The 16,862-nt window shown below is 37.2% G+C and overlaps 1 protein-coding gene and 1 long non-coding RNA gene across 7 annotated transcripts in view; both read right to left on the bottom strand.

The window, feature by feature from the left end:
* Window positions 1-16,862, bottom strand: part of LOC126753362 (GTPase-activating protein CdGAPr) — a 236,670-nt gene that overhangs the window by 59,398 nt on the left and 160,410 nt on the right. For 5 of the 6 annotated variants that reach the window (XM_050464747.1, XM_050464752.1, XM_050464748.1 and 2 more), the window contains one exon: window positions 1,079-2,034. In XM_050464747.1, coding sequence (XP_050320704.1) covers window positions 1,079-1,708 — 630 coding nt within the window. In that variant the 5' untranslated portion in view covers window positions 1,709-2,034. Of the gene's footprint in view, window positions 1-1,078; window positions 2,035-13,003; window positions 13,041-16,862 lie in introns of those variants that run through there. The other variant, XM_050464751.1, reaches the window with a different exon arrangement.
* The window catches only part of LOC126753405 (uncharacterized), a 155,519-nt gene that overhangs the window by 68,051 nt on the left and 70,606 nt on the right, over window positions 1-16,862 (bottom strand). The gene's annotated exons all lie outside the window — the stretch shown is intronic.

Below are 16,862 nucleotides of genomic sequence, written 5' to 3'. Positions count from 1 at the left end.
GTCAGTTCTTCCCGCGATTTGGGTTTTAACCACAGCCACCACGAATCTCCACAAAGGGCCAAACCCAATGAGCAGACTGGAGCGAACTCCAGGGGCTACCAGGTTAAAGTCTTTGGTATGACCTTGTAGCCGAAGCTACGACCAGTTGAGCTTCCATACAGCCCTGGACTGGTGGCCAGGATCTTAGTCGCCTCTTACGACAGGCATGCCTTACCGCGGGTATATTCGGTTTCCCCCCCGAACCCTGAGGGGGTCCCCCCGTATCCGCAGAGGGAATCACCTTTGACAGTCATAACTTTGAAGTCGTAGATAATTTCGTCTATCTTGGAACCAGTATTAATACCAACAACAATGTCAGCCTCGAAATCCAAAGCAGAATAACTCTTACCAACAGGTGCTACCACGGACTGGTTAGACAAAGAGAGTAAAGAGAGTAAAGTCCTCTCATCTCAAACTCTACAAGTCACTCATCATCCCCGTCCTGCTAAATGGTGCAGAGGCATGGACGATGACAACATTTAATGAGTTGGCGTTACGAGTTTTCGAGAGTAAGGATCTACGGAAGATTTATGATCCTTTGCGCTTTGGCAACAGCGGATACCGCAGTCGATGAGACGATGAGCTGTACGAGACATACGACGACATTGGCATAGTTCAGCGATGAAAACACTCCAGCTCTGAGAGTATTTGACGCAGTACTCGCCGGGGAAGCAGAGGAAGCGGAAGACCTTTACTCCGTTAGAAAGACCATGTGGAGAAGGACCTGGCCATATAAAATGCAGTCCTAAAGAAGCGGTTGCCGAGCGAAAAATACTTCAATTAACTCTTAATTTTCCGTTAGAATATTCTTACAGCAATTTCATGTGCCTAGGCTTATATAGCAATTCTAGCATTTAGCACGGCAGCAACACATTCCACATCCAAATTCAATATTCCACGCCTAAATGCGCACAACGTTTAATTGCCCACTTAATACGCGATAAGTGTATCGATAAACAAAGTTTGCAGTAAAAACGAAGTAGAGAAGTACAAGAAAGTTATAGAACATCAAATGAATTTCACATGCAGATGCACTTACCCCTGCCACACTGTGTGCGGTCAAATGCTTGCCACCGCCCGATTTGCCAACAATGCTTGCCACAGGACCACCGCCACCACCAACAGCGGCTGGACTGCTCGACAACTGCATCGACTCATTGGAGTTGCCAGATATTTGTGATGAGTTCATTATTGAATTACCATCGCCAGCGGTGCCGGCATCCAATAAATGAAAGTTTAATTGCACACCAGCGCCCAGAGCGCCACCCGCACCAGCGCCACCAATAGCGCCGGCATTGTAGTCCGTCGAGTTGGACTCGGTGTCACTGCCGGCAGCGCCAGACGCTAGCATTGCAGTGTTCGGTGAATGAGAGTTACTGCTGGTATTCCCATCTCCGCCAGCCATGGACTGTGGTGTGGGTGTCGTTGGTGTCGGTGTCGGTGTCGGTGCGGGCGGTGGTAATTGTTGCAGTGTAGTCGATATCAAAGTAGGTGCGCCAATATGTGGTACTGTGTGGCTGCTGCTGCCGGAGTTATTGTGATTGCTTGCCATATTCTGCAATTTAGATTTACTGCTTGTCTTTGCTGCCGCTGTTGTTTTTACAGTTTTATGTGTCTGTCCATGTACATTTCCGCTAGTTGAGTTTAGTGCACGCCATTTTTCCGACATCCCGCGTTTTTCAGTTTGTGACGTGGCCGGTACGCGTGGAACGCGAATGCGTGGCTGCTATCCGCCAGCGTAAGGGGGTGTGTCAAAGGCGTTAACGTGCGCAAAATGTAAGCCACTTGCCTGCCACGCTGCGCATAAAATTCACACTCGCACGTAAAGCAACATTAAGAGGAGCTCGTCATCAGTTTATAAGCGGAGTTAGGCTCAGAAGGCTTTGGGCTGTAGCTTGTCACAAAGGTTCGTCAAATTGTTCGTACCGTCAGTGTCCGTCCACTAATTCTGTCCGGCGTCCAAATGGTGCGATGACGCTCTCTTTAGTAAATCATCTGCAAAGAGAGTTAAGTAAATAATACGGAATTAGTGAGATTATGACAGATATATGGTATGGTATAATGCAAAAACAGTTCTCTGCTTTCGAGAAAAAAGTATCAAAAGTGTATCTGGTTCATAATTTGGACTATGATCCTACTCCGAGGCAAAATAGTCTGCATTGAATAAGCTTTAAACTATCTAGCGTGCTGTGGAGCTTTTAAGTTTATGTGTTTAGACCTTATATAATTCAATCCAAGCTACTTCCTTCGTAAATATTTCTAAGAGAACGCAGAACGCTCAGATCCATGATTGCCGACCTTATCAAAGCTGATAAATCCGAAGAATTTACAACGACTACAGAGAGAGAGAGAGAGAGCGCTGGAGCGAGCTTCAACTTAGACTTCGACAGACGTCACTAAACCGTAAATCGTGGTTAACCCAAACTGGAAGTTTATGGTAGAAAGTCTACAATTAAATAGAACAGGAATCAATTGGGGCTTCTTTTGCGATGTAACACGTACGTCTATGACACGTACTCACCAGGCCCAGGACTCTTATGAAGTGTATCTAAGAACTTGTAGAATTTATAGTCTAATAACTCAAAAAGACTCATATTTCTATCGGATCGCCTCATAGGACTGCGATTTCAACAGCATTCTCTCAGATTTATTTAAGAGTTGTTATACGTATGACTCTACAGCAATGTCATCTGACGTCTTGTCGTCCTGAAGATCACGACAGAAAGCTCGACTGTGACACACACAACCTCAAAGTTTGGTAACCAAAGATGATATCAAAATCAAAGTTCTACTGATCGAATAAAATGGCTTTCAGGTTTTTTTCTTAATCTGTCAAGTTCATCAGATGTCTATAGGTTAAACCCGAATGATTCAGCAAAGCAGGTAAGTTTCTTAATCTGTCAAGTTCATCAGACTATTGGTTCTATAGGTTAAACCCGAATGATTCCGAAAAGCAGGTAAGTTTCTTAATCTGTCAAGTTCATCAGATATCTATAGGTTAATCCCGAATGATTCAGCAAAGCAAGTAAGTAATAGATTTTCAAATCAAGGATGGAAAATAATGTGAAGTAAATTTAAACCTCTGCCTGATATCGAAAACGACGCCAATGGCTCCGGGCTCACGATCAAATATCACAGAGCAAACGTCGTCTACTTTTAGATTTTTATCATGGTTATCATCAATAATTTATACAAAGCTATCTATTTCTTCTCTCTACTTAACGAGAGGGGTTGTTATTGTAAAAAGAAAAGATTAGTGTCACACTCAGTGAAGAGAATAAAGTTTTTCGTAGAATTTTGTAGAAACTTTCCACAATTTTTATTCGTTTTTCTGCGTTTTTTTTTTGTATTATTTGACATTCTTCAATGTAAGACTTTTCTTATCTTCATTTGGTTCGGCATGTTGTCAATCTTGACAGCCAATTTCGTCAATTTGATTCCTTTTCTAATCAACATCAGCTATATGAGTTAGTAGATCAATTTCATAGTTCAATGACATTTTCAGTTGAACGGGCAGCACATGAAATTACATGCCTATGAATACAGACATACACATGCATGTGCTATGTATACATATGTACTGTATGACACATATCAAATGAAAATCTTTATGACCGCTACCGAAATTATGGTCGGCTCAAATCGAAAGCCCTTTTTATTTATTTATTTTCCGCTTGAAATCAGTTGAAAAAACAATTACATAAAAAATTTATTAAATGTTATGTGAGAGTATTCGGTTACGCGGCGCTGAATCACACCACGAAATTTTGTATAAAAAATTGTATGTATGTATGTACGAATCTACGTATATACATAATATAGAGCAGCACCTAGAGTTAGATAGCTTTTTGCTCGTTTGTACTCGAGTTGACTGATAAGTCAGTGAGTTCGGGAAAAAAATGTTATTCTGGGAATTTAAGCCAAATTCCACTCTATAAACACACTACTCGTAATTTATTTCATAAATTTTTACGATTTCCTACCAAGCTCTTAAAAAACTCACATTAAATACTTGTTCCAAGCTAACGAAATATTTGTACACCATTTCTTAGCTCAGATAATTTGAAGAAATAAATTTCAATATTACTTCTAACAGAATAATAACCTTTCAGAAGAAATTTTGTGACTCACAGCCTCATATGGATCACTTTTCCAATTTATTGTTTCGACAATATTTTCTAGATAGCCGTTTTGTTGATGGTATCTCTCGCGATTCAGGGGCAATGCGCCCTCGCTCAACCGCAGCACTTGAAGCATGTATCTAGTGATCAATCAGGTGGCGAAACATACCATGCTGCTCATGGCAGAACAGGGTTTTGGCAGAGGGAAGATAATATCGTCTCAAAAAATGAACGCCCTTGGGGAAGACACACCACTGGCTCTTCTTCCAAGGGACTGCGTTACGGAGAGGGTAAACTTTACAAAGAAGTTTGGAGTTACTTTCGGCAATAAGGTGGAGTAGAGTGATTCCACGCTTCCGACAGTGTACACTTGATTTGAGGACCGAGGCATAAAGGTGTTGCTGGCGAACTAGCCCGCTCTGTGGCAGCGTCTAGAATGATGGAGCCAGAACCATGCATTGCTGTGCGGTCCCGCATGGAGGAGAGAGCGGGGAGAGAACGGCATTGGGAGCAGGCAACAGGAATGCGCCACGCCAAACCACTACTGGGTGGATACAACCTTGATCAACCTCTCCCGACACAAATTCCGCCTCCCCGTCGCGCTCTATGCGCGAAGCAGTTGTCCAACATAGGCAAACTGCCGGTTTTCCGACATGTAACTGGAAACTCCAGAACACCTGATTCTAGATTGCCCAGCAATTTGTAGAAGCAGTCTCAAGACCCTCATCTCAAGGTTCCATCTACGTGGACAGGGATCGCATCACCTCAGTCGCACCGAGGAAGTTTTGTTGAGAGTACTGGACCTTTATGACCATATGTGATATGGGAGAGGCAGAATAAACCAGAGGTCGCCTCAACTTTCTATCTATCTAAGGTATATATATATATATATATATTTTGATGTGTTGTCATTGTGATGTATTATTATTGTCTACGCCAAAAGGCACCGTTTTTCTTCAATTCGTTATCATACCAGCCCAAATATCCAAGTAGTCGATAAAGATCACATCTTGCGATCTCAGAAAAAAGTGGCCATCCCCTCTCCAGTCGAAAGTACCATCTTTGTCATTAAAAAAGAAAAGTCACCGCAAACAGATAAAAGCTTTCGTTGATTTCACAGTGCGATGTCTCTTTTAAAAACAAGAAAATCCAAGACGACTAAAATTGTTACTGTAATCATGTAGCCAGAATGAGAGTACGTTATAAACAGACCGCCACTGTACAGATCATCATCAACCAAATCGAATTAGCAAACAAAAACAAACAAAAATAAAAATTTATATGAAAATTAGAAAAATAAATTGGACTCTTCCGGAGTATTGCTCAGCTGCTAATTCTCACTCACACCACATATCTTCATTTAATGTAAAGAACGTAAATAGCTGAACAATTCCTTAAAGCATTCACAAACACATTACATTTTTTTCCTAAACCTCATCACATTACATCACACTTTTATGTATCAGCTGTCAAATAAGCAAACGCAGACGTCAAAATGAGTAATAACAATAAAAAGAGTCCCTCATAAATGTCATTGTCAAGTGACAGAACGTGAGGCGAACTTTGTCGCGAGAATGAGTATGTAAATGTGTATACAAGCATGCATGTATGTAGGTGTGTTTGTATCTACATAAGTATGTTTGTATATACTTATATATGTAACTGTCATATCTAGTTACTAAGCATTCTTGTTGGCTAATTTTGTCAGTGAAGAACGACACTGCTAATTCTAAATCGTCTAAACGCTGAATTACGAGGCGAGCAGTTATTGTTATACCCTGAACAGGGCATATTAATCCTATGTACTATATGCATACAAATTACGAGTTGAGACCCTACATTCATTATAGTATAATATTCGACGGAATATACCACGTCTAATAAACCGTGAAGAGCTGAGAGTGTACACGAAGACCGTGGAAAGTCAATTCGGCGCCATTCGCAGCAATTCAGACTGACGTATGGAGCAACTTGACGCATTACCCAAGCGACATCGCTTCGTCCCATGGGCTATTGAAAAGTTCCAAGAAGTTCTGACGTTTTCGAGCCAAATTTTGTTCAGCGTTCAGGCCCATTTCTGGCTCAATGAGTATGTAAACAAGCTAAATTGGCGTATTCGGGACGAAAAGTAGACTGAAGTGATGCAAGAGCTACCATTCATACGAAAAAATCAACTGTTTGTTGTGGTTTGTAGATCGGTGAAATCATCGGTCCATATTTCTTCAAAAATCTTCATGCGGCTGGTTTCAACAAGACGGCACTACTTCCCACACATCGCATCAATTAATGGATTTATTTAGAGAACACTTCAGTGAGCAGATAATTTCACGTTTTAGGCCGGTCGATTGGCCATCAAGATCGTGTGATATTACACTGTTGCCACTTTTTCCTGGATATGTTAAGTCACAAGTCTATCCGGACAATTTCGCTGCGATTCAGGCCTTGGAGCAAAACAATGTAAGAAACATTCACCATTACATTTGATGTTTCTGTGTTTTTTCTTAAAAAAAAAAAAAGGTAACCTCGAAATGTATCACCCTTTATATGCTATACAAACTAACCGATTAAAATCAAAGCTTTATTTTTTTTTCTAAAAAACATCAAAGCTGCGATTCAACCGAAGTTTAAATTTGTGTTGCTTTTGTTTTATTGTTGTTGTAATTGAGTAGCACGTTTGCATATAAAACGTTTAAGCGCTTACTCACATTATTATGTAAATTTTTGTCGCTTTTTACTGACACACGCTGACTTTCTTTTAATTTTTCGAGAGCATATAGAAATATGTCGATGCATATATTAAATATATACATACATATATGCAATAGTTATAAGCAAACTCTTGACAACGAATTTATGCCTTGGTTTAGCTCCCATATACATACATACATATGTATCTAAAGAGGGGGAGACGGTTGAAGTGGCGCATGCGCTCACAAGCTACTCGCTAAAATGATATAAAACTCAAGTGGCTATGGCTCAAGCGCGCTTATTTCGATGGCTTATCATTTATTTGCCGAACGTCGCATAATTTCGATTATTTCTTTTATTTGCTTTCGGCACATATGTCAGTCGTTTAGACAATGAGCGAACTGACACGTTTGTAAATAAACATGAATTTATACATTTTTCATTTATTTGGTGTTTGGTTGTTGTTGTTATTACTATATGCGCTTGCTTGTGCGTCCGTCTGCTTGTCACTTGTAGTCAAAAGCGGTTTTGTTTGATTTTTTTCCCATTTTTTTTATTAATAGACATATTTTTGGACGGATTACTGTAGCTTTCATCGTGTCTGACTTTTCTCTCTCATTCGCTATTATTATTTAAATATGCTTGAATTCTATAAATTGCAGTTAGTTGACAAAAGTGATTGACCTTAAATTAATCTACAAGTATATAATAGAGTTGTAAGTAGCGTCATTATGACGTAATCGCAATAGAATTGTGTACCGTTAGGAATAATGTGTCTGCGCATGTCTTTGAATTATTCATTTAAACATTGTATAAGAAGCGTTAGTTAATTCTAAAGTTATTATATAAAGAAAGACATAACTTCTAATTAGATTTACTTGTTATATGTACACTGAGACGCAAAAGTCTGCATACAGAAAATTTTTGTAGAATAATATTATAGATTTACAGTCTTCTAGATAATATCAATTGTATAGAAAAGTTCGTAGCACGAAGTTGTAGCAACAGCCATCTTTTTATGGGGTCGAATGTTTTCTACTCTAACGGAGCTCTCGCCAAACTTGTCAACACTGCCAATAAATTTCTTAGTTGTACTCGTGGTTCAGTAGGTTTTCTAAAAACATTACGAGTATATCCAGGTTTTCTGAAGAGGTTCTGACAATATTGCTCCTTTTTTCATTATGGTTTGTTTATTAAAGTTACTGTACTATTTTTTAGGATCATCCTTTTATAACCCGTCAAATGCACCTTGAAGTGAAATAAATGGAAAAGAGCATGGAAGGGAGGGATAAGTAAGTGGGTATATGAATGGATACTGGTCCACAAAAGAATGCTTGCATGGATAGGTACATGGATAGATTAATGAATGAATGGATGGCTGAATGGAGAGTTAATCCATAAAAGAATATATGAATAGACGGATATGTAGATGATGATACATAAAAGAATGAATGGATGGATAAGTACGTGGATGGATGGATGGATGGATGGATGAATGGAGAGTTGATCCATAAAAGAATGGATGAATAAATGGGTGGATAGATGGATAGCGGTATTAATAGATATGTGAATGGATAGATGAACGGATAGATACATGGATCGATAAATGAATGGATGACTGAATGAATAAATAGACAGAAAAATAAAGGCATGGATATAGGGACGATAGATGGATAAATGGATAGGTGGATTGACAATAAGAAATTTGTTTTTCAACGGAAGTCTAAGTCACCGACTTTCGGAATGTGAGTCACACCCTTCAAGAAGGCCAAGATAATCTATAATTATTAACTTTTTTCAAACTTTTACAAACATTTATGGATATCTCTGAAATACACTTTCTCTTTTTTCTAAAACTCTCATTCCTAATCATGAGCATTGCTTGACTTGAGCAACAAGTTTCCAAGCTGAAGTAGCAGAGATTGAAGGGACTTGTAGAACGAGAATATTTCTTAAAAGGGAATATTATCTAGTTGGTATTGAAGTAAACCTGATTAGAAAAATGTAGTGTCCTGCGAGACCTAAGTTTTTCTTTCTTTTTTTTTGTTTCTTCGGGTGAAGTAGTGGAAAATGCCTTCCGCGTCGTCAGTGCTATCGTCACAGCAATGGTATGTGAAACTTGCAGGTCACTAAAAACCCGTTCTCCAAGGAACCGTCGAGCTTACGATAGCTAAGTTTCAGTCCCAAAGTTAACAAATGTCACAAGGGAACTTAGAGACTTCGTTAGCTCTACTAGAACTGTAAAATTTTGCATAATTTGTGCACTTTCCATTGCTCTATAGAAGTTTCGCGTGGGAAATATAGTACTTGGGTGTGAGAATATTACCAACATTCCGAAAACATCTCAAGTGTGTCGTCCCAGCAACTGTATATGCCACTTGCAGATCACTAAAAACCCGTTATCTAAGGAATCGTCGAGCTTACGAGAGCAAAGTTACCGGTGCCACAGTTAACAAATGTCAAGAGAAAACGTAGAGACTGAGAGAGCTTATAGGACGGGGATATTTCTTGAAAGAAAACACAGGCTAATTGGTATTGAAGTAAACTAAAATCCGGAAAATGCATAGCCTTACAAGAGCTAAGTTCTCGGTCCCACAGTTAAGAAATGTCAAGAGGGAACTCTAACTCTATTAGAAGAGAGACTTCTCTACAACTACTATAACTGTAAAATTTCGCATGTGTATTTTCCAATGCTCTATAAAAGTTCCGCGAGCGAAACATCATACGTTGGTGTGGGAATATTGCCAACCTACTTAAAACAGCTTAAACTTTTAAGTTAAGACAAGAGCTCGTTGACGCTTCCCTGGTCAGAATTAAGTTATTTTAAAATTTTATTTGCAGGCGTCCTAAAGTCTATCGTTTTATGACACTAACATAACAGTAAATGTCACAGTTTATTGACATACTAAATTCGGCGTGTTGTCTTCCGCCACATTTGCGGTTTCTTATGGTGATTCGTCGGTTGAGCTTCGCCTTAATTTGCTACCACTACAATCAATTAAATTAAAAATACCCATTTATAGCGCATTAATAGCCGATCAATAGTAATAAATTTATCATAGCATTTAAGCGTATTTAAAACCGATTTATCGCATTTTCTGCAGCCGATCGGTGTGAGGCAGAAGTGGAAGCAGATGAGAGCAACGCATTTTTTGAAGATAAGACAAAAACAAAAACGACCGTAAACATGAAACGTGATGCTTGGAGCTTGATAAATTTAAGAGGGCATTTAAATCCACACAAAGCTTTAATTTATTATATAATTAAAAGCAAACGAAATATGGGTGTGCAAAAGTAGGCAGAGGAATGTGTGAAGAATGCGGTAAATCTGAAGACGTTAACTACTTAGGCATGAAAGAAATGATAGAAGAAAAGCAAAATCAAAAAATATCTATCATAAAAAGTGTAGAATGCTGTAAAAAATACAAGACAAGTGAGTCGCTTTTGAAAAAACTCGTGGTAAGAGGCACAGATGCTTAATGAAGAAGATAAAAAAATGTATGTATACAGTATACAGAAGAAAGAGGTGTAAAAAATAAAGCCAGAACAGCAGGCTAACTAAAAAGCAGAAGAGCACATAATTAAAGATTACTGAATTGAGAAGAGACCACGCAGTAATGATTAATGTTGGAATTTATGATATGAAAGAACATAAAGCAAATATGAAAGATTCGCGAGGGGAGTGCGATAAGTCTGTGATTTTCGAGATTACCATCTGTGTGTTCCAAAAAAGTTCCAGATAGTAAAAAATTGTGTATGTTAAGGGGGTAAGGTCAAATCATACGAAAAAAGCCATGTTTTTGTGATTTGTTTCCTGACGACTCGGTTAAAATTTATTTATCCAACCAATGGACATTGAAGTCGGAAAATGTCTTATCAATTTTTTACAAAGAAATATTAAAAAATACGGCAATGCCAGCAATTGTCCAGACGGGTCTCGAAAAAAAGTTGAATTGTGGTGCCCCTCATAACTCGTTGCTGGATCATCCGAAATCAAAAAAATGAAAGTTCATTCGTTAGATAATAGTTTTCCCCAGGTAACGCTGTAAGCGTTTTTTTGAAATTCCAAATTTTGAATTTTTTCGAAGACTTTGAAGTGAAAAACACAATTTTTTGGGAAAAAATCGGCTAAGTTGTTATTGCGAAATCAAAATTATGAACAAAAAAAAAAACGCTCCAGCGTTACCTCGTAAAATATGTACAGAAATAGTGTTTAAAATTTCAAAAGGATCGCTGCAGTAATTTTGAAGTTATGAGGGGCACCGACTTTGAAAACATGAGTTGTGGGAAAAACGCTTTAAAGTTTCACAGACGCTCACAATCAAATCGGAGGACGGAAACTTACAAGTGTATATCTCCGTCAATTTTGCTTTAATTGCTCTCAAATTTTCACAGAATAATCTTAAGATATTGTACATTAATATAAAATAAAAAAATGCAAAAAAAACAAAAATACCTTACTCCCCCCCTTAATTTCGAGTAGAGAGTAAGCGCCGACCAGTTCGGAGATACGGGTTCATTTAAAGATATACAAAGGTGTAATATCATGAGAAGTGGACAGTAAGAAATAGTTCCGTGGTATTTTTTTGTGAACTACATATTCTGTATGCGTTTATCTTGTCGCCTATTGATAAAATAAAGGTCTATTCAATGTAACAAGATGTTCTAGAACAGAGTAAAATGAAGTTATTTAATGAATCTGGTGATAAGTAATTTACAATAAATTTCGCAACAGTAGAAATCTCAGGTTTGAAGATCGCAAAAACTCTCTCTGAAAATTTGTAAATAGTTGTTACCTGTCCCATTTCTTCGAAACCCAAGGAAATATTAGAAATCATAAGGCTACTCTTTGGAACTCCAAAGACTAAAAAATATGGTGTTGGGTAGACTGCCTTATCACACTGGGCAATCGAAGTCGATTTCCACTTCGTCTGATTAGAAATTTGCCCGCAAATAATTATTTCTGACAGCCCGAGGAAGAAAGTTCATGAAAGCACACAATTCACCAGTCAACTGTGAAATCTGGTTTATGAGTAAAGAGTGATGTTAAGGCAATCCCGATAAAAAAAAAAACTAATAGGAGGAACGAAGGTGTATTTTGTTTGTAATAAACGCTACCGATTCAATATCAATTCGAGTGCAAACATGGAAGGTCCACAGACTGACGAACTCAATAAAAAGTCGTGATTTACCAAAGTCAAACAAGAGCTCTCAGGCTATCATGTAAGATGCTACACGTAGCGCAATGAATTTTCATCACAATGTGAGCGACTCTAGGGATCCCGTTGTTACTTTCCTATCTAAAGAGTCAATTACCTCTTTAATAGCGGTGAAACTAGCCGACAGCTATAACTCGCGCTTCCTGATAGGCTGCTTCTTTAATGTATATTATACAATAGCAATATTCTAGAACTGATCTTGTAACTATCCTTGTGTGAGAAGGTTAAGTATAAGCGACTATCCGTTGTGATTGGATAAAGCAATTGTTTATGATAGGCTCAAAGAAGAAGAAGAAAAGATAGATCGAAAAAAGCGCAAAGATACCACAGACAATATATAGCAATAAGGAAGATCTCAACTTCGAACTGAAAGGTTGGTACGCAGCTCTCAAGTAATTGCTCAAGAAAAAAAATACATTATTTCTCAAGTAATTTTGGCAGCTGGTTACGCATTGTGAATGATCTACATTAGAAGAGCAAGAGAGAATAAACAAAGAAAACAAACTTTGTGCGTAATATGTATGTGTGTATGTGTATGGTAACATAAATATTTTCATTGAGATTTAGGAAATGTTGTTGATGATTGGTAGGTTTTATACAACATTTCAAAATGGAATATGCTTCATAATAATGATTTCAACTAATTTAGGATGAATTTGACGATTACTTCGAATTTCCTTCAAGAAACAATTGTTGATTTGATGTTTCTTCGCAAAACCAGGTTTGCCATATTCACATTTTACTGAAAAAAGTATCAAAAATTAGTACTAGATTTCTTTAGAGCTGCGTACTAGCACAAGTAAATTTATCGCAGGAAAGTTTCCTGACCGTTTCTTAAGCGTTTTTTTATATGAAGGTTTTACGTTTCTTGAGAGCTGCGTACTAAGCTGAAGGTGTAGAAAGAGTAATAAGTTGTACAAGAAAAAAGTCACGCACTTATTGAACCACCCTTGTGACGTGTCTTTTAACTCATAAGCAGAAGAATCAGAAGCAATTAGTGAAGATTGAATAACACCTGTGGCTGTCGCAGCGGCAAATAACACTAAAAAAGAAACGCAGAGACAAATACAATTAAAGACAAAGATAGAAAAAACTTCTGAAATATTTACAGTCCATATGTAAATTAAGTAATAATTTTTGAAGCATTCTATGTAGAACCTACCAAAAATGTTAAATATTTTTGAATTTTAAATATTCTTAACCTCAAAATACAATTTTGTACACATCTCCCTATCTAAAAAATCAGAGAACTTACAAAAACTATTTTATTACTATTCTTAGAACGGCAAAGTTAGCAATATTGTTTATCGCCAAGTAACGGTTGTTAACTATTGTAGACTTTTGATCTATTGTTACTTAATTTGACTTATAGTTTGCAGTGTTTCATTGTCTCTGCAAAATACAATAGCTCAAAATTATATCACGAAAATAGAACTCGCACGTGTTTTTAGCAATAATATTGCATGCAGAATCGTTTCCAGCAGATTTGAAGACAATGTGAAACCCAGACGTGCTTATGAATAATAACAAAAAAGATTTCTGTTGTCTAACTTGTGCATTTTTTAATTAGCGCAGATGATAAAAGATACACTAATAAAGTTAGTAAGATTGGATTTAAGACAGTACAATATTGTAGTAGTTTAAGCTATCAGAGTCGAGATTTAAGCAATGGTACGCTAATTAACATAATGGAAATATCAAATGTAAAAATTAAGCTCAATGTAATACTTATTACTATACCTTTGTATTTGGGTGGGTAAAAAAAAAACAGTTTTTGTTTCGTTTTGTACTCTGAAAAATTGGTTGATAGACACATCTAAGAAAGGCTCTTCTAGTATAAGCTCTCAATTGTAACGGGAACGTCTTCCGCCTAGCGATTTTCTATTTTTTTTCTCTTATAATTATCTCAATTCCAACCAACGGAAAAATATTTCGTTCTGTGGATCCTGTAGGAAATTGAATGCTCTTCAAAAAAGGTCCAAAACGACTTTTTCGTGAACCTAACGGTTTAAAAGATATTAACGGCTAAAATTTGATTGTTTTAGAGAAAAAAATAGTCACGACTGGTCCAAGTAAAGGTACTTTTTAATGTCATTTTTTTTATTGATCAAGCGTGATACGTGTTAAGCTGTCATGTTATTTTTATTTAGTACTATGTGGCATTTCATCGTGAGCAACGTTTACAAATCGTTCAATTTTATTACGAAAATTCACGTTCTGTAAAGAATGGTCAACACAATCGGCCTACTAAGCGCACTATTCAGAACCCCATCACCGATCACGAGCCCTAACATTCATTATTGGATAATATTCGACCGAAGAGACCACCTTCAGCGCGCAGTGAAAAAAATATAGCGGCTGTGACTGAGAGTGTACACAGAGACTGTGGAGAGTATATTCGGCACCGTTCGCAGCAACTCAGACTGACTTGCGGAACGACTCGGCGCATTTTACGTCGAGTTCTTAAATTGAAAGCTACATCGTTTCGCTTTATGAGCTCTTAAAAAGTTCCAAGAATATCCGACGTTTTCGAGTCAAATTTTGCTCAGCCATGAAGCCCATTTCTGGCTCAATGGGTATGTAAACAAACAAAATTGCCACATTTGGGACAAAGTGCAACCTGGAGTTTATGGGCCGCTGGAATCATCGGTTCATATTTCTTTAAAAATGATGCTGTATGAAACTTATATATACAAGGTCAGTCGCAAAAGAAACAGGACTGTTAAAAAAACAACAAAAAATTAATATTTTTCAAAAGTTAAATTTTTTTATCCAAAGTAGTTTCCTTGTGCTTCGATACAGAGTTTAGCCCGGTCAATTAGCATTTCAAATGAGTGTTTAAGGTCATTTTTCGGAATGCTCTTGAGAATATCGGTCGTCGCCTTTTGGATAGCTGAAATGTCCTGAAACCAGTGCCCTTTCATGGGCAAATTAAGTTTTCCAAACAGGTAAAAATCACAGGGTGCCGGATCAGGTGAGTAGGGTGAGTGATTAATGGTTAATATGGAGTTTTTTGTCAAAAAATCAGTGACAAGCGTCGACCGATGACACGGCGCGTTATCGTGCAACAGGCGCCAGGACCCTGCCTTACGGTGTTGTGGTCGAGCACGACGACAAAAGACGCTTCATAACACCAAGGTAAAACACAGCATTAATCGTTTGAACAGGTGGGACGAACTCTCGGTGTATAATACCCTCGGAATCGTAAAAACAAATCAGCATTGTCTTTATTTTTGACTTCTGAAAACGACCGACTTCTGATCGTCACAGAGGTCCTCACGACCTTCTTGGAATCGCTTAAACCACTCATGCACATTACTACGGGATAGGCACTGATCACCATAAACTTTTTTCATAATTTGAAATGTTTCAGTAAACGTTTTCCCAAGTTTAAAACAAAATTTAATATTTGCTCTTTGTTCAAAATGCATTTTACGACCGATGACCAAAAGCTGCTGTCACTTTTTGATCGATAACATCGATTGTAGTTATCCAATTGTCTTAAAAATTTTACGAAATGTCAACAAGAGATCAAAGTTTTTATTTCATATACCCACCAATAGGTGGCGCCACCAGAAACAGTTATTTTTAAAAAGTTCTGTTTCTTTTGCGACAGATCTTGTATATATTTACTTTGTTTGGAACTTAAATACTATAAATAATAATTATGTTTTTAACAATCTCATTTCCGAAATTCGAAGGCAAGTATTTTTTTGTCTTGGGTCAACTTCGAAAAGCGGAGCAATAACTATTTTCTTATACGTCAACCTCAACCAATAAAAAATAATTAAGTCCAATACCAAGAAAAAGCGTTGTTTTTTTGATGTAAAGAGTTTTTAATTACTTCGAAATTGCTTTATATCTTTTGCAATGCCATAATCAACGTCACAGTTAATTTATCTGTATACTGTATATTTTCCGGCAACAACTGTCAATCAAACTAAATGTATTGAAATTAAGGAAATACAAAAAAAAAATAACAACTGGAACACTGCTTTAATGCACTGACTAAATTCAAACCAACTGTGGAGATTGGCGCTGCAACAACAAACAAACAAAAAATAATTAAGTTTTATAAAAATAAATAAATAATAAAGCGAAGCTATGATAGCCACCACAGGTGTACTTACTTCTTATAGCATAAAAAGGTATAAAAAGATCACTACCATGATTTTTATTGGTCACTTTGTATGACAGCTATGTATATGCTATAGTTGTCCGATCTGAACAATATGTTCGCAGACTGTAGCGTTGTCTTAGGCAATAACCCGTACCAAATTTCGTGAAGATACTTCCTCAAATAAAAAAGTTTTTGCTACAAGGACTAGACTTTGTTCGACCAGTTTGTATGGCGGCTATATGCTAAAGTGGTCCGATCTTAACAATTTTTTCCGCTCTCTAGTTTCAAAATAGTTACATAATTTCGCGAAGATATCTTGTGAACTAAAAAAGGTTTCCATGCAAGGACTTGAGTTTGATGAGTTATTTGTATGGCAGTATGTCATGACTTGTTCAAAATTTCAGATCAATAAGATCATGACTGAATCGACTCAGTTCGGCACGCTGATGATTTATACATATGTACATAAACTACAAGTATATGATATAGTATATACTTTATCGAACCTCCGACGTTTCTTTCTGGGTGTTACGAACTCCATGGCAAATAGACTATACCTCGTTGAGGGTATGATAATTAAATTTTAATATAAAAATATATAAAAAAGAAAACAGATAAAAGCAATAAAAAAAATACTTTTAATTTGTAAACGACTATCAAAAGTGTGCGAAACAA

The sequence above is a fragment of the Bactrocera neohumeralis genome, chromosome 3 (assembly GCF_024586455.1).
Source record: "Bactrocera neohumeralis isolate Rockhampton chromosome 3, APGP_CSIRO_Bneo_wtdbg2-racon-allhic-juicebox.fasta_v2, whole genome shotgun sequence".
Taxonomy (NCBI): domain Eukaryota; kingdom Metazoa; phylum Arthropoda; class Insecta; order Diptera; family Tephritidae; genus Bactrocera; species Bactrocera neohumeralis.
The sequence above is the reverse complement of the archived record's forward strand: the minus strand, read 5'-3'. Positions and strand labels throughout refer to the sequence as shown.